Here is a 19,249-nt window from a genome sequence, read left to right as displayed (position 1 = left end):
TGCTTTTGTTTCAACAGTGAGGCCACTCTCATAGATTCCAAGCTGAGAAGGGATCACTGTGATAATTTAGTCTGACCTCCTGAATAGCATGGGCCATAGAAGATCCCTGAAATAATGAAACTCTGCGGTGTTCCTCCCATACGTTGTAGTGTTTTTCATCATTTCTTTGTAATATTGTAATACTTTTTAATACGCTGAGTTCAAGAAAATTAAAATTAACTAATCAAATTCTCTTAAATTTCCCAAAAAGCTGGAGGGCAGTTATGGGAGATGGTTCAGGTCAGTTCTGAACCAGTTTGCTCATCCCAAACCCTGTGGTAATAAATTTTTATCTATTACCTTTTCCAGAATTTTTTTCCATTATGTTTACTTTTTTTATTAAGAGGTCTAATTACTCTTGAATATCTTCATATGGATTTCTGTATTATCCTAGCCATCTTAAGTCCCGCACTACATTTCTCCCTTTGCCTTCATTATCTTCATTCCATAATCCATATATTCAGCAATTACTGTATCATTTTCCCTCTGTTTGACCACATTGAGACCAAGTTGGCATAATAAAGGTTAATGAGGTAATTAATGTTATACAAGATACTGGACATGTAGACTATTTCTGCTTTAATGCATTAATGACGAGCAACATTTTAAGATCTTTTTGTGTTTGCATGTTAATTGTGAGCAATTATCACATAGGACCCAATTAATACTCAGGTTTCTTCTATCTGGAAAAATGTGTGTGAGTGCAAGGACCAGGTTTAGAGATCACCCTGGGGATAGTAACACTTTTTGTATTTAATAACTTCATAAATGTGCACTTTGTTACCCTTTTGATTTAAAGGTGCCTGAGGCAGTATTAAAAATGGATTTTAAGATACTGTACTGTAGCTGGAAGACTTCCACTTTCTACTAATCAGCAGTAGTAGCTAATTGACAATGAACAATCCCTGATATCCCATTAAGGATATTTTAGTATTATTGGGAAGATGAAGGGGTTCAGTTCAATGCAGTATTTTCAGTCCCCATGAAGCATGTAGTTCAGTCAGCTTGGATTTTGTTTATTTTTAGTGTAAGACTAACTCTCAATTATGTTGTCAGAAGAATACATTCATGTTAATTAATTCTGTATTTTCATCCCATCCTGTAACAAAACATAGCTTTGCCTGTGGAAAAGTATAATGGCAATATAATTAGAGTTTCTTCTAAGAAAAACATTATAATAGACACCCTGCCATGCTTATGTTATTTTAATTGGCTGTTTAGCTCTAGGGATGTTCATAATTTATCATAAAACTTTAATGTTAATAAAATCAGCTGGAATGAAGCTCTACTTAATCTCCTTGATTACACCATAAGGAATAAGAGCTTAATTTGAACATTTACTTTTCTTTCACTGATGATGAAAGAAAGGTGAGTTAGGTTGACAAGGAGATCATACTGTTCAGTTCTTCAACTGAATAAAGGCTGGATGCAGTGTGAGTGTAAAAAATTGAAATCTGAGATAAAATTAAATCTGCCCTATTATGCAGACTACTGGTGCATGTCATGTTGGTGAGTAAGTATAACATAAAACTGTTCTTGCTAAACTGATTTTCTTCTTCAACTCATGTGGTAGTGTTCTGACCTATGGGATGCTTCTAATCTCTCTAGTTAAAGCTAATTCTCCACTGTTAAGAAGTCTCCATGTAGGCGAAAGAGTTTATTTCTCACACTCGCACCATGTATATATGACTCCCATGGTTTGCAGGATCCTGCTAAAAATAAACAAACAAATAAATAAATAAAATTAGGTGATTATGAGGTAGGAATATTTAATCATCAAAGCCTGAGTAACATGGAAGTAAACAATATGTTGTTTGCATAGCATCCATTCTCCCTTAAACCAGTAGTAAAACCAGAACTTTTACAGCATATATTAAGATATGTTTATGATGAAGGCTCATCAAATTAACAATAGATTATAGTTCTAAACCAAACAGTTCATCTAATTGTCTTATTCTCAGTGGGTATTTAGAATCCTGTTTTAAAATGTGAAATTCTCTCTTTTTATTAGTTTCTTTCTTACTTCTCTGAAAAAAGTTATTAATGTTAAACTTGGTAGGCCTGATGCTCAGCTGCACCCAGCCCATGCTGAGGATCTTGCAGTGGACCACTATTAAATTACCTGCCCATAGAGGAAGTTTCTGTTTAACCCTCATTAGTTTTAAATTGCTTCTGCCCTGAAGCAATGAGAGTTTATGTCCCTTCTAATGTTTTTTTTGAATGTTCGTATTATCTGTATAAATGATTAATCCTTTTTAGAATCCTGCTAAGCTCTGAGCCTCAATAATATTTGTGCCCTTGAGTTCCAGAGGTTAGCTATGTTTTATATAATAAAGTATTTCCTTTTCTACATTCTAAATTTGCTAACTTTTAAATGTCATTTAATGCTAGTTTTTCTTGTATTATGACTGGGTAAATAGGTATGTCTGATTTATCTATCTGTATCATTCATTATTTTGTATCTATGTCTCCTATCTAAACTGAACAGTTCTAATGAGAATTGGTGGGAAATTTTCTGTCAATGTTTTTTCAATGGAATATACAATTTCTGCAAAATGGACATTTTCCCTAGGAAATGCACATTTCCCCCTAATTTTCCATTAGGAAAATTGAAACAAAATGTTCTGATTTGGATCAGAATGGTTCATTTCAGGTCAGTTCAACATGAATCTGAGTCCACCAGCGCTGCTACAATGCCTTCTGGGAGCTGTAGTTTGGATGCCTTATGTCCCTGTTCTATGCTATGATTCGGTCTCCCAGGCTTGGCTCCATATCTCATGATGTACCAGAGTCTCCCTTTGGTTGAACCAGTGTGGTACATCAGGGAAGATGTAGTCTGGGTGATAGAGGAGAATGGGATAATAAGATAACAGAGCAACTCAGAGAGACTCAGTTCAGTGTTGAACTGAGCCTACATAAAACATTTCAATTTGATTTGACAAATTGAAACAAAAAAATTCAGTTTGAAAATATTGAACAATTTCTTTTGATTAAAAATATATCAAATCAAAATTTTTCAGAGCTATCCATTCCATGAAAACTTTTGATCTTTCAGCCCACTTTCTGATTAAAACAAATTTTAAAGGTTAGATTTTCCCATGAGATGGAAATTCCAATTTTCAGCCAGCTGTAGTCCCAGTCTTTTCAATCTCTCTTTTTAGAGAAATCTTTCCATGTCGCTAATCATTTTCTTTACTTGTCTCTTAATCTTCTCTATGTTTGCTATGTGACCAGAACTGACCAGAGCCCAGCTCTGAAGGCAGCAGCGCAGAAGCAAGGGTGGTAATACTCTACCATGCCACCCTTACTTCTGCTCTGCTTCTGGTGGGGCACTGCCTTCAGAGGTGGGCACTAGCACAACAGCCTCCGCTCTCCAGCCACCCAGCTCTGAAGGCAGTGCAGAAGTAAGGGTGGCAATACCGCAACCCCCTAAAATAACCTTGCGACCCCCCTGCAACTCCATTTTGGGTCAGGACCCCCAGTTTGAGAAACACTGGTCTCCCCGGTGAAATCTGTATAGTGTTGGGTAAAAGCACACAAAAGACCAGATTTCATGGGGGGAGACCAGATTTCATGGTCCCTCGTGTGTTTTTCACGGCCGTGAATTTGGTAGGGCCCTACTCATAATTCTTAGATGTGTGGCTTCTGCTTTGTTGACTCACTGTTTTTCAGATTCCTTTAGCATCTCCTCTTTTCATAGTTTGATTTTTCATGCTTCAGACTTTGTTACCTAAAAACAGTAAATCAAGGGTATCGCCCCAAGTTCTTTTGTGGTAAAGACTGATGCAAAGAAACCACTTAGCTTCCTCTAAAATGCCCTAAAGGTTTCAATGACAGACTTTTACAATCTAAGTAAATGTGATTTAAAAGGGATGCTGTCAGCTTGAATCCTTATCAGTTTTAAAATATAAGTTAAAAGTATTCTCAGGCAGCACACCTATCCCTTAGTTCTTCCCCCAATTTTTGGTCTTTTACAATTTAATCTGTTCGAATGCTTTTCTCTCCATTGCTGGGTGAAAGAACTACCCAACTGGGGTAACTGACTACTATACAGGGGAAACAGTCAAACTGACTTTACACAAAGTGCTGTCAAATGCACAAAATTAAGTAAAAATATATCAAAAAACCATTTTGTTTCAAATATCTTTGCTATAGGTGGTTTAGGCATTACTTGAAACAGATAAGTAAAACATTTCAGACAATTTGATTTTTTTTAACTGATAGTATCTTTCTAAAATCAGAATTCATAGTCCTGCTCATCAGAAGAAGCTATAGATACTCCACTTATATATAATTTAACTAATATTCCCTAGAGTTCAGTGATAGTGTAGAGATTCTTTGTCTTTTAGTTGGTTATGCAACCTTATATTTAATTTTTTCCACATAATTAGACCATTCTATCAAGACTTTCTTCAAGGGGGGAGAGGCAGCAGTTTGTCAAAGTGTATTTGTGTAACTATATGCTAAAAGCTTTTTATCTTAAAAAATCATACAGCTGATGAGCAGTAAAGGAGAGTCAAACTGCATGATCCTATGTGCCTCAAAAGAAATCAAAATTTGGATGTATTTTAATTTATGGATTGTATGGAAATACTGATAGATTTAGAGGGATTTTGCAACCAATTCCATTTTTCCCAGAATAATCAATTATTTTAGAAGCAAACCGTTTTTTTCCAGTGCTTTAGTTATTAATCTGATTGCCATTATGAGCTATGAAAAATTTCAGATATGAAAATATTTTACATTTTTTAAATTTTCATGTATGCATATCACTGAGGGGGAAAGTCTCCACAGAAATGATCAGGCAAAGTGCTGACTTAGATTTTCCTTTTTGCCAAGCAATTGGTAGTTTACTAGTGGCTATTGGTTGTGGATTTAGTGAGATGATGTGCTTTCATGCTTGGGAAGAGTGCAAATCTTTCTTCAAAGGGTACATATTGGATAATTTTATGGGGACCGATGAACATCACTATATAGTTTTAGGCCTGGTGATATTCAGAAAAAAATGTTATAGTACCAAGCTGTTTGGTTAATTGAAAATGAAGGTGTGTCATTAGCTTTGATAGCTTAAGCAAGACAATATGACTATTTCTGTTGAGCTCCTATAGTTTTTGCCAAATTCTGGAAAGTATAAAGAGGAAAGAAAGAAACCCCACAACCCTGCATACCTCTAACTTGGCTTGTTTCTGAGTGAAAAGAGAGGACAAATGGAATGGTATAAGTAGAATCTTTTTCCAATTGTTACTTGGTTTGCTCAGGAAAAAAATGTGCAATTTGTTGAGCAGGGGGTTGGACTAGATGACCTCCTGAGGTCCCTTCCAACCCTGATATTCTATGATTCTATGATATATGTCCGCCTCTACAATACTTACTCCTTTTCCCAGAAATAGACTGTCTCAAGAATCTGACTGCTAAGTGTACTGTACCTCATGTATACAACTCCCTTTGTCCAGAATATCCCAGATTTGGTGACCTCCCAAGCAGGCTTCAAGAGCTATGTTTCATAGGCTTTTTGGAGAGGACTTTATGGTATGATTCCCCCATGGTGAACGGGCAGAAGAAAAGAGTTTTTGTAGGTGGTTGGCTGGTTGAATTACTGTACCAATTGATTAATGCTGTTTGAATTTTACTGTATTACTGATGATATGGCAGAGTGCCTAGAGATTTGGATAGGCATCTTTTTATTAAACTCTAAATAAATAAATACATTTGATATTTAATAGCCTTAGCAGATTTCTTGACTATATATAGTTGACTATATAAGGTTTTCAAAAACTTGTATGGCTTCTATTAGTATCAGGAGGAATTATACAGAAAATCCCCAGCAGCACTGAGCATAAAGTGTCATTAAAAGAGAAAAATTTCAGTTTCATGGTGTCTTTTTATCATCAGTTATAATTCCTGAGCAGACCTGAATACACCACCAAACAAGTACTGACTAAACAAATTTGTGTTTGAATAATTAATTGCATTGACATATAATACATCAGACCATTTCCTTTATACATACTATCGTGATTAATATTTGGTTAATATTAAATGCAATGAATTGCTTTCATTTAGATCCTTATCTTTTTTTCTTCTTTTAAGGTAGGTGGTCCAACTAATTGTGCAGAGAAGGATTATTAATAGTCCTGCTCAATTTAAGGCTGGTTCGTGGTTCTGGAGTCCAGTGTATGAATCAGTAATACTGGAAGCTGCCTATACATAGTACCACTGTAGTATGCACAGGCAAAACTCCCAGTGATTTAAATGGAGGATTGGGCTTGTAAAATAAAGTTTTAGAAGGGCTTTTCGTGTGGACTGATCATTATTTTTTTACCCATTATTGTAAATTCTAGGGGTTGGTGTTTCCCTGTACCATATAATAAATGTTCTCTCCCAGCTGTATAAAGATTTCCCATTAGGGCACATGAGAATACTGATGCAGAAAGAATGTATCAGAGGGGTAGCCGTGTTAGTCTGAATCTGTAAAAAGCAAGAGAGGGTCCTGTGGCACCTTTAAGACTAACAGAAGTATTGGAGCATAAGCTTTCGTGGGTGAATGCTTGCGTCTGATGAAGTGGGCATTCGCCCACGAAAGCTTATGCTCCAATACTTCTGTTAGTCTTAAAGGTGCCACAGGACCCTCTGTTGCAGAAAGAATGGTTCATCTTTATTGCGAAACATATTAAAAAAAAAAAGAAAGAAATTGTTTGTTGGCGCTGTTTGTTTATATTATGGTAACACCTAGGAATCCCAGTCAAGGACTGTGCAATGCTCTGTAATGTGACCATACAGTGAACAAAATACCCTCTAGATGTACTGGAGCATTTTAATCTAATGTAATACTTTTACATTAAAAAATGAAGCTATACAGTACAGTTGGGGGTTTTGTTCTGGGGTTTGCAGTGGAAGCTCAGCTATTAGGATCATTGCAATGAGCTAATATATAAGCTGCGCATGTCTTGAATATGAAGAGAATATCTGAACTATAAAATGGGATATATTGTTACCCAAATTGGAATGTTATTCACATAACACTGAAATATTAAGTTTCAAATATATACCCAATACTGGAAATGTGAAATCAGATTTCATCCTATTAATTGACATTTGAACATATTTAAAGGACTCCAGTCTAGGCTCAGATAAAAAATTCATTAACCTCTTCCAATTGTTTCGATGATATCTTCAAAAACAATTTCACAATGGTTGCAAAGGCCATTTATTCATTTTTTTAAACGTTAAATTAAAAAATGACAAGCTAATTTATATTTTCCCTTTCTGTGTCTACTCCAGTCTTGAATGCAGCCCTCACTGACAGTCCTATAAATCCAACTCCCTCAACAGAGCCTATCAACGGTCTTGTAAGTTTCAGTTTACTGCCTGCACATGACAGTAGAAATACATAGGGCCAAAACACAATCTGAGCATCAGTAATATTCTTGGCTTATTAACTTGAGTAGGGCCGGTCTTAAGATTTATTTAAGGCCTTAAAAATTGATAGCTTTGGGACACGAAGGAGCATATGGGTCTGCAGTAGAAGTAAGGTCATCATAAAGAAATGTGTTAGATTTTGAAAACACATGTTTTGATTGTGTATTATAATGTAAGTGAAAAAGTGCAGTTTAAGGCATGCAGTGGTATGAGATAACGTGTTAAGAATTTATTTATGTATTTACTCAAAAGATTTTCTCTTCTCTCTTCACAAATTTAAGGAAGAAGTTATTTTTCTCAATTATACATTTTAAAACTTGTGTACTATAAGACAGTTATACATTTTTCTCTTTTGAACTGGTACATAAAATCACCTTTTTTAACAACAAAAAAAGTTGTGGTTAGGTTTTGCACATGTATTTTTAATAAGTTATAGTAAGGATATTTTTTCTCCTTTTTGCTTCATACTTTCTATTTTAAAATTTAAGATATGTAAAGTATATATGGTATTATATCTAATGCTTAAAATGAGGATTTATATTAAATAGTACTTGAGAATCCTTTTGATAGATTTTGAAATCTTTTAATGAGTTGACTGATAATGGTTTCAGACACTGAATAATAAAATGTATACATTGTTACTAATCAATGCCTCATTTTATTAAGCTAAAAATTAAATTATTGAAACTTTGGTCTTAAAATTGGGGAATAAATTGATTTTGTGCAAACTTGAACATGTCAGAGGGCTATATTGTGCAACCCTTACATAACGAGTAAAGTACCACTCAGCATGAGTAAAGTTATCAGCATGTATCAGACCTTCAATAAGCCTTAATTAAGACCTGAATAACCTTTAGGAAATTTGAAAATTGTCTTTAAACATGTAAAGTATTCATGCACACAACTAATTAGATATATAGGATTTTATGCAGCTTGAACTTTTTATGAAATTGAATTGGAGATATTAAAAGAAAGTTTCAAGGAAACAGACTCCTGATCCACTAGATTCGTTTGTAGATAAATGTCACCTGCCAGCAAGCTTAGACAAGAAAAAGGCAGTTAATCAAAGTCACAGCCTTATCAGTTGGTTTACATATAAGATTCTTAAAAAAAGCATGCAGACAAATAGAGAAATTCTTCAGCCTTTAACCCAAAATAAATTTGATCTATAGGTTATTTGAAAAACCAATGAAAAGCAAATGGAGTAAGAGGATTTTCTTGAACCTTCAAACTGAATTTCAAGTAACATCTGCCACAAGTCTCCAGTTAGTGAAGAAGAAGATGACTCTTCATTCAAGAAAAAGCCTCCAGACCAGGCATCTGTGAGGCAAAGCATCTTCAAAGGATGAGCAAGAGAGCTCTCCCAAGGAAACACCACTCCCGGCTTCAGCAACCATGACCAGGGCCGACTCCAAGTTTTTTGCCGCCCCAAGCAAAAAAATTTTCTCGCGCCCCCCCGGCCCTGCCCCAACTCCACCCCTTCCCCGCTCCATTCCAACCCCTTCCCCAAATCCCCGGCCCCGCCTCCTCCTCCGAGCGTGCCGCATGCTCAGGGGAGGAGGCAGAGGTGAGCTGGGGAGGGGAGTGGTTCCTCTGCCCCCCCCCCCGGGTTACTTCCTGCGGTCCTCCCCGCGCCCCCCCCACCACAGCTCACCTCAATTCAGGGCCGACTCCCGGCTTTTTTTGCCCCAAGCAAAAAGAAAAAAAAAGGAGCTGGAGTTCCGCCCCTTGGAAAGTGCCGCCCCAAGCAAATGCTTGGAGCGCTGGTGCCTAGAGCCGGCCCTGACCATGACGTTGTGACAAGGAACCACTCCACTAGATCCTGTATGCACAAAGCATCCCCAAGGGGTTAGTTTTGCCTTTACCAACAAGTCAGATAAGTATTCTGACCTAGAGACATAAGAAATAGTATATTATAATTTGCCTGTATCTAACTGCAACCAGGTCCTCATGGGAATCTGGTAGAAAGAGCAACAGTAAGTCCCAGTTTTTAATCTGCAGCATATACTCCAAAAGTAAGCTTGTAAAAATATTAAATGCATAGTTTGCATAAAGCTATTGACTTATTCAGTGTAATGTTTCCACTATCAAGCAGTTTTATGTGACGTGCAGATTCAACTTAAACTTTTTCCCTTTATATATTGTCACTTTAATGGCTTTTAAATGCACTGTATATTGAACTAGATTGCCTTCACAGGAAAGGAGTTTACTAATTTACAAAAAGAAACTTTTTGATATTTACAGAAATTAAATCTTTCCAATTCCTTTCTTGATGTGATTTTTTCCCCCTTATTACATATTTGCTGATTTCTTTGGTAAGTGTTTAGGTGAAGCATCTACATAAAGGAGTTTACATATAGTGCCACAGAGTCAATATTTTTTGTGCACTCTTCTAGAATTGTGTTTCCAACGCTATAGGGAGGCACTGGTTGGTTGGTTGGTTTTTAAAGAGGAAATGGAACGTCAAAAAACTCATTGTCTTAATGGAGTAACAATATTTTTTCAGAGCTTATCAGAGCCTTTGATTGTCATTGGTTAGTCTCAAAATGAGCTGAGCTGATGTCAGTGTAAGGTCTTGAACAATATTAGAAAGGAAATGAAAAGATAATGTACCTATTGAGTTTAACTCAAACTCACAAAAGCAAGGAAATTCAAAGAGTTAAATTAATAACTTAAAGTGCAGTTCTACTTTGAAAACTGATCCTGTAAAACTGGTATTGCAGAGTTTTGTTGTATTTCACATATACCCAGTTTACAAATCTTTATTTGTAAGCAAGGGTCAGAAATGTGTTACCCTTACTCATAATACTTGGTGAGTAGTCCCAATGACAATGAAACTACTCATGGAATAATCTGGCCCACAATGATGATTTTTTCCACTTTTGAGCCCTGCATGCTTAACAAGGGGTGAAACAATCAAGCTCTGTTCATCCTGGCCGTAACTTCGTAAAGATTCTGCAGTTGTAAGTTATCTAACAATAACAATGTGTAATACAGAATAGAATCCAGCTCTTTCTCCATAGCTGCAGTGACTCAGCAGTATACATTTTTGCCACTAGAGTAAGAAAATGTTTCACAATACCCAGAGAGGGCAGATCTGCTGTGTAAGAGAATCCCATTTTTACAGTCACTTTTACCATGACCACAACTGCACTACAATGTATATTGTTTCTGGGTATATTGACATAACAGTATGTACATGGTACAAAAAACCCATGATCAGTAATGCTTACATAAATTTAAATAGTAAACTCAATTCACGCTTCAGTTTGGTTAGCAAAGACACCCCACAACATTTTAGTTCATAATGCAGATAAGCTATACACAAATATAACACTAATAGTAAAGCCATTGTTTTTACAGGTGTAAAATCAATTTTACACTATGGATCAGACTATGGGAAGAAGCTATATATAGTGATAACATAAAGAGCCACAATTTTCTCAGTTCAAAAGATTGCTGTGACTAGAGGGGCTCTGAGGGCATTATACACTTTCAGTGTAAATTGGTTTTTTAAAGAGCTTGTATTCTACCACATATGATCAGATCACTACAAGTCCAGCTCTGTATTCCTTGTGTATTCAAAATTCCCTTTGAAATCACTGGGAGCTTTGGATGCTCAGGAATGCAGGATGAGACCCAATCTTTAACTAACTGGGGGAAGGGGAGGATAGGACTGAAAAAGTACTCCGTTGTTCTATGAAAAGCTGGTTGTTCCATAAGGCAGATAAAATGCTGGTGTTATAATAATATTATGATTCATATTTTTTTTAAAAAAAGTAGGATTGTGATGAGGATTAAGTTTCATTCCTGGATTTTTAACTGAAGGAAATAGTTTTATAAACAATGTTCAGAGAAAAATGGTGTTAATTTAAAAAGCTCCATTTGCATTCAGTCTTTTAATAAGAACCGGTCTTGTAAAAATAATAATAGAGGGATGGTTTGGGCATTTGCATTATATGTAATAAGGACTTTCATTTGTTATTACATCAGTAAATCACAAAGATTACAATGAGTTTAAAGATTTGCAATGCAAATTACCTTATGCTTACATATTAACTATTGTATTGAAGCATACAAGGAAACATTATCTTCATTGTTATTCAGCTCACCATGTTTTTTTCTACTGCTTGTAGTTCAGGGTTCCTTAGAGCACTATTAGATTACTCACATCTCTTGCCAACTTCTAGTTTCAGCCGGAACGAAGAGATGCATTCAGAAATTCTTGCCAATTATATTGCTAGTTGTGCTATAAGAATCATTCAAAAGGCAGCAATCTCTTCAGAAAAAATTAGTAAAGTCCTATGAAAAATTAACACATTGGGCTTGCTCCTACAGAATTCAGTAGGATTCTCCCCACTCACTGACTTGAGTGGGATGAGGATCTGGACACACTGGGCCCAAACCTCAGATGGTATCATTGTATACTAAGATGCCAGTGTTTCATAGTGAATCATAGAAATGTGGGGCAGGAAGGGACCTCAAGAAGTCATCTATTCCTTCCTGCCATGCTGAGGTAGGACCAAGTATACCTAGACCATCCCTGACCAGTGTTTGTCTAACCTGTTCTTAAAACCTCCAGTGACAGGGATTCCACAACCTCCCTAGATAACCTGTGTCAGTGCTTAAATATTCTTTTTCGTAATATCTAACCTAAATCTTCCTTGCTGCAAACTAAGCTGATAACTTCTTGTCCTACACTCGGTGGACATGTAGAACAGTTGATCACCATCATCTTTATAATAACCTTTTACAGATTTGAAGACTGTTATTATGTTGCCCCTCAGTTTATTCTCCTCTAGACAAGTGGTTCTCAAACTAGGGCCGCCGCTTGTTCAGGGAAAGCCCCTGGCGGTCCGGGCCGGTTTGTTTACCTGTCACGTCCACAGGTTCGGCCGATCGTGGCTCCCACTGGCCGCGGTTCACTGCTCCGGGCCAATGGGGGCTGCAGGAAGGGCAGCCAGCACGTCCCTTGGCCCGCGCCGCTTCCTGCAGCCTCCATTGGCCTGGAGCGGTGAACCGCGGCCACTGGGAGCTGCGATTGGCCGAACCTGCGGACGCAGCAGGTAAATAAACCAGCCTGTCCCACCAGGGGTTTTCCCTGAGCAAGCGGCAGCCCTAGTTTGAGAACCACTGCTCTAGACTAAACATGCCCAATTCTTTCAACCTTTCCTCATAGGTCATGTTTTATAAACCTCTTATCATTTTTGTTGCTCTCCTCTGGACTCTCTCCAGTTTGTCCACATAATTCTTAAAGTGTGGCACCCAAAACTGGACAAGCTAAGGCCTCATCAGTGCCAAATAGAGGGGTACAAATTACCTCCCATGTCTTATATACAGCAATCCTATTAATGCATCCCAGAATGACATTTGACTTGTTTGGAACTGCATCACACTGTTGACTAATATTCAATTTGTGATCCATTATTGCCCCCAAATCCTTTTCTGGAGTATTGCTACCTAGCCAGTTATTCCCCATTTTGTCACCGTGCATTTGATTTTTCCTTCCTAAGTGCAGTGCTTTGCACATGTCTTTATTGAAATTCATCTTATTGATTTCAGACAGATTCTCCAGTTTATCAAGATCATAATGCATTCTAATCCTGTTCTCCAAAGGACATGAGAGTTTGCTGCAATGCACTAATGACTTGTACAGGGCTATCAACGCATAGCCCCTAGGACTCAGGTGGTGCCTCTCCTCACCCCACCACATGGGCTCGGGAGAAACTGCAGAGTGGAACCAGTCAAAGGCTCCAGCCAGTAGGAGCAGAAGTAGCCAAAGTAGAATGTCTTTTGGATACTCAGAGAACTTTCTATAGTTTTGATTGTATTTCCTCTGCCCTGTGCTGATTGGCTGTTTGTTCATCCCTTCTGCACTGCAGCTCTCTCCCCCTCCCTTTTCCTTACAGTCTCTTCACCTCAGTTACACTACACACCTGTCCCTCTTACCCCCTTTTCACCTGCCATGTCTCCTCACTCCCTCATACCCTCCCTTTCTTTTATATTAACTTATCCCCTCTTAAGTGTACCCATCCAGATAATAATAATGGAACTAACATGATGTTTGCTTCCATCACATTGTTCACTCTGCTTGTGTGTTCTACCTCTCTCCCCATCCTGCATTTGTCTTGTCTGTTTAGACTGTAAGCTCTTCATGGCAGGGACCATTTACTACTCTGCATTTCTACAGTGCCTAACACAATGGGTGCGCACTCTTGGTTGGCCCTTAGGCACTACCATAATAAACATTTTACATATTGTCAGTAATAGCTACCGACTTTCAGGATTCTGAGCTTTTCAAGAATGCATGGAAAGATACAGAAAGGGTTGCTATACTAATTACAGCTGCCAGGGCTAGAAGTAGGTTTTGTAGTAGGTCCTTTACCACTACCATCACCTCCCACTTTTCACAAAAAAGCATTTTTCTCCACAAATTTAGCAGGATAACAATGAAGGATGCGACTGAAAATTTAAGGAAAAATTTAAGGATGATCGTACCATCTAAGGGTATGTCTACACTGCAACTGAAACCCTGTGGCTGGCCCGTGTCAGCTGACTCGGGCTTGTCAGGCTTGGGCTAAGGAGCTGTTTAATTGTGATGTAGATGTATGGGCTCAGGCTGGAGCCCAGGCTCTAGGACCCTGCAAAGTGGATCTCAAATACAGAGGTGACTAACAATAATTGTTTTAAATTGTTTTATTTATACAAGCAAACTCATTTACAGAAGAAGAAGAAGAAGAAATAGCAATATTTTGAAATGATGCATGAAATTAATAACATCTTTTCTAAATATTATGATTTGTATTTTCTACTGTAGGATCTTTTGCTAATAGGCCTATTACATTTTTGCCCTCTTGGTTCTTAGCATAATAGGTTAATATTATCTATGAGTAGCACAATATTTAAGAAGGATCCCCATTCTAGAGAGGTTGGTAATCAAGTGAATTAGTTAAACATTTTGAAGCTGGGATATTGTTTGTTCTGTTATCAGATGTCATCTTTGCTGATCTGTGCAGTGCATAGAAGACAGACTTCAATACAAACCGCAAGATCTAATTAGTGCCTCAGTTCACCAACAAGGCTCTGAACAGCATTTCCTATCTAATGAACACTTTCCCCTTTTCTATATAATGTAATTACAGACCAGGCTGTTTCCCATTAATAAAAAAAATGAAAACAGCCTGCTTTTTTCTTTTCTGTTATATTATTGGGAACATGCTTCCAGTTAAAGTCAGTGTTTGTTATCTCAGCAAAGGATGGTGTGACTTAAATGTATTTAAGAAGGGTTAATAATATTTTACTCTTCTTTATTGCTTCCCATTTAAGGGAGTACTAATGCATTTTACAAACAGTAATGAACATTCAGAACAGTTTATGAGGACGGGAAACTGAGGCACAGAAAGAGTGAATGACTTGCTCAAGAGTGGGTGAGTAGCATAGGCAGGTATATGACCAAGATTTTCTAACTCCTGGTCCTGTGCTTTAACCACTAGTTAGTTATAATTAGTTACAATTAGTAATCTGACAGAAGTAGGATGTTCTTACCTCAGAAATCAATAGTGCGTTACAGTATGATACTAGCATGGCAGGTATAGTTTGATTGGGCAGGCTGCTGTTTGCATCACTGCCAGAGCTCTGTATCCCAGTGATTATAATGCAGTCACTTAATCATATTCGGTGGAACAAAAACTAACAAGTTTATTAAATGAGGTTAATTTGCTTAATCAGTGTTGAGACGCTCTATCCATTTGGTTGTTGCAATAGGAATTATTAGCTACTTGGAGCTGTGCAGCTGTACCTTGATGTAAATTCAAGTTTCTGTTAAAAAAAAAAAAAAGTTTCAGTCACTCAGCCTTTGTAATAACTGTGCAATAAGGATCTGTACAAATGATGGCTTATATATTGATAGAGGCTTATGAGAGGAATTGAATGCTTTGCAAAATTCAACCTGTACATCATCTGTTTTGACATTCTACTAAGAACGGCTGACATGATTTACTACTGTATGCATTAACTTAAAAATGATATCTGGGTTTCCAGGTGGAATAAGTAAAGATAAGCACAAGTTGTCTATTTATTTATGAGACATTGTTTGCCCATTGTAGGCACTACTGGAATTTAAATAGATAATAAATAAAATATACATGATTAATATTCAATATTTGACTTTAAAACTGTGATGTGAAAAGTAAATCACAAGTTAACAGGTGTTCATTGGCTTGCATTTTTTAACATTTTTCCAACCTAACTGCATTTATTTTCTTCCCTCTCCAGATGCAGCAATTGTTCCATGAAAATTATGAACACAACCGGAAAGGTTACATCCAAGATCTTCACAACAGTAAAATACACACAGCTATAACACTTCATCCAAATAAAAGGCCAGCCTACCAATACAGACTCCACAATTACATACTGAGCCGCAAAATTTCAGAACTACGCTATCGCACCATCCAGCTTCATAGAGAAAGTGCCCTAATGAGCAAGCTCAGTAACAGTGAAATAAATAAGGAAGATCAGCAGCTGGGAATGATGCCATCTTTCAGTCGCTTCCAGCCCCGTGAAAGGAATGAAGTAATTGAATGGGAATTCCTGACAGGGAAGCTCCTTTACTCTGTGGCTGAGAATCAGCCACCCAGACAAAGCATTAATAGCATTCTGCGGGCAGCATTGGATGACACAGTGATGCAAGTAATGGAAATGATAAATGAGAACTCTAAATCTAGAGGAAGGCTTATTGATTTCAAGGAAATACAATATGGCTACCGTAGGGTTGATCCTATGCATGGAGTGGAGTACATCCTGGATTTACTACTTTTGTACAAAAGACACAAAGGAAGAAAACTTACAGTTCCAGTGAGACGTCATGCTTACCTTCAGCAATTGTTTAGCAAGCCTTTTTTCAAAGAGGCAGAGGAACTGGATGTAAGAAGCCTTGTAGAGAATATTAACAGTGATACTCAGTCTTTCTCTTTTCTTTCAAATTCTTTAAAGATTTTTTCATCATTTCAAGGCACCAAAGAAATAGGAGGACATAGTGACAAGAAAATACATATTCTTGTCCCTCTCACAGGAAGATACGACATTTTCTTAAGATTTATGGAGAATTTTGAAAAGACTTGTGTTATTCCCAGGCAGAATGTAAAGCTGGCAGTAATTCTGTTCAGCTCTGATTCTGGCCAAGATTCCAGCAAACACAGAGAGTTAATTAAAGAATATCATAATAAGTATCCGAAGGCAGATATGACCCTAATTCCTATGACAGGAGAGTTTTCCAGAGGTTTAGGTCTTGAAATGGCCTCATCTCAATTTGACAATGACACTTTGCTGCTATTCTGTGATGTTGACCTGATATTCACACCAGACTTTCTCCAACGATGTAGAGATAATACTGTTCAAGGACAGCAGGTTTATTATCCCATCATCTTTAGTCAATATGATCCAAAAGTAATATATGGAGGCAACCCTCCAGGTGACAATAACTTTGTTTTCACAAAGAAAACTGGATTTTGGCGAGACTATGGATTTGGAATCACTTGTATTTACAAAAGTGATCTACTGAGTGCTGGTGGATTTGATACCTCAATTCAAGGCTGGGGACTTGAGGATGTAGACCTCTTTACTAAAGTAATAACTTCTGGGCTGAAGGCTTTTAGAAGTCAAGAAGTAGGAGTTGTACATGTTTTTCATCCAGTTCAGTGTGACCCCAATTTAGACCCTAAACAATATAAAATGTGCTTGGGGTCCAAAGCAAGTACATTTGCATCTACCATGCAGCTGGCTGAACTCTGGCTAGAAAAACATTTAGGTGTCAGGTACAATCGAACTCTCTCCTGACATTCCAGCTCATTCTGCCTTTTTGGGGGAGTTTACCTCATTGTTGTTCTTTTTATTTTATTTTCATATTCTTAAACTCCTCTTTGTCTTCCAAAGGGTGTATGTTGACCTCAAAAAAGATGAGACTGCTGTACACTAATATTTCCAATTCCTACAGAACTGGTTAGATGTGTTACTTTCCTATGCCCTTTATTCAAAATTGACTGAACTCATGGCAGTCAAATGATCCCATGGAGCACATCCATCATGAGAGATTACATCAAAGGAGGAATGTTCTCTTTGGGCTTTAGGATGCAATATCAGTCTTTGTTGTGTTTGTCAAACTTAATGTGATACAAATATTTACTGGTGAAGGTACCACAAAAGTGCTTTATGCTTCCTCTGGGGAAGGAACTCTGTAACATAAACTTGAGTTTTATAATTTATACAAGGACTTATATATATATATAAACACTACTTTTCTTCATCTTAAGAATTTTTAAAGTAAATGAATAACTATGATTGTACCTTTATTTTTTAAAAAAAGAAAAACTGAGGAGTGTCTTTCCAAATGCAACTGGTACTGGCTACCAAGGTCCTTAAAAGTCTTATTGTAATAATGAGCTCCTCATTATTGTCTGCTCTGTGCGAATGAACTTTATTTTGTCAGGGGAACATGATTTAATCAAATATTCATGTACATTTTAGAAGCTTTGTGAAACAATGTCCTTCATTTGCTGGCAAGAGGAAACTATGACAGAACATGATTATTTATAATAAAGTATAGACAAACCGTATTCTTTTTCAAAACATAGAATAAGTTGCTGTGTCTCTTTTTAAAATAAGTCTCTAATATATAAATGATTTTCTTTTACATTCCTTTCATAAAGCTGCACTTGATACAAAGGGTGACAAAAGGTTAATTAAAATAGCCTTTTTTACATTTGTGCATTAATATTGGTATTCAGAAACCAACCATTGTAAAATTTCAAAAATTGTAAAAAATAATAATTATTTAAGTATGAAAATTTACTACTGCTGGTCAAAAAGTTCCTTGCCAATATATTTATTCTAGTGAAGGTTATAGGACTGTGTTAAGATTTATCTTTCCGGACAGTCTGAAATTGTCATATTATGGATCTGTGGAGTATTGAAAATGAAACCAACATAAGAAAAAATAAATATAAAGTCAATTTTTATACTTAGGTTTTTTGTTTAGGGAAAATATGTAATCATTTTAAACATTGTTCATGTTTTCTCTTCGGGTGGTGCTTTCTTGCACAAATTTTCTTTTTTATCTTTCTTTTTGACACACATTTAGAATATTTTACTCAGAGTCTTTGGTAACAACTTGCAAAGCATACGCAAGAAACCATCAGATTTTAGCCAAGCTTGAGTTAATATGTTGGATGTATATTATAACTAATGTAGTTGACTTCAAACTATATTGCAAGAAGAGCTGGGCAAATGATGCAAATAAAAATCCCTCAAGTATTTGTTCATATGTTTATGCAAACTTGTTTTGAATATGTTCAGTCCCTTTGTATTCTCTTTCCAAGTGACTGATATTTATTGTACAGACATGCAGGGAAATTTTCTAGAGGCCTGAAGACCTGTTGGCTACCCAAGACTACTGCAACAGTGACAGATTAAGTACAGATCCCACAGATCCCTCCTAATTGGCAGAAGACCCAGTAGAATTCAAATCTAGAAATTAATCCTTGCAAGGAGAAGGCAGCACCAGTGGAGAAGAGTGGGGACACAGGATTTGGGCCCGGAATTGGCCGCAGTTGCCCTCTGATGTCTCTTGTGTTTCAATTTAACATACTATCATGGTAAACACTAGGAGGCATGCTCTTTGAGACACCCTAGAATTCATAGTCCAGTAGTATGTTTAATTCAAAGTTCAAACACAAGAAGTAGCAATAGGCAAAGGGCACCCCAGGCACTGTAACAGGTGAGCTCGTTAAAAAAA

At 37.0% G+C, this 19,249-nt stretch overlaps 1 protein-coding gene across 1 annotated transcript in view; it reads left to right on the top strand.

The window, feature by feature from the left end:
• Positions 1 to 18,782, top strand: part of CHSY3 (chondroitin sulfate synthase 3) — a 252,886-nt gene extending 234,104 nt beyond the window's left edge. Inside the window, exon 3 of the mRNA XM_026652391.2 lies at positions 15,733 to 18,782. Coding sequence (XP_026508176.1) covers positions 15,733 to 17,295 — 1,563 coding nt within the window. The 3' untranslated portion in view covers positions 17,296 to 18,782. The remainder of the gene's footprint in view (positions 1 to 15,732) is intronic.
• The last annotated feature ends 467 nt before the right edge of the window (positions 18,783 to 19,249 follow it).

This window comes from Terrapene carolina, unplaced genomic scaffold (genome assembly GCF_002925995.2).
Source record: "Terrapene carolina triunguis isolate 2854851 unplaced genomic scaffold, T_m_triunguis-2.0 Scaffold113, whole genome shotgun sequence".
Classification (NCBI taxonomy): Eukaryota; Metazoa; Chordata; order Testudines; family Emydidae; genus Terrapene; species Terrapene triunguis.
This window is presented reverse-complemented; position numbering and strand designations above follow the sequence as displayed.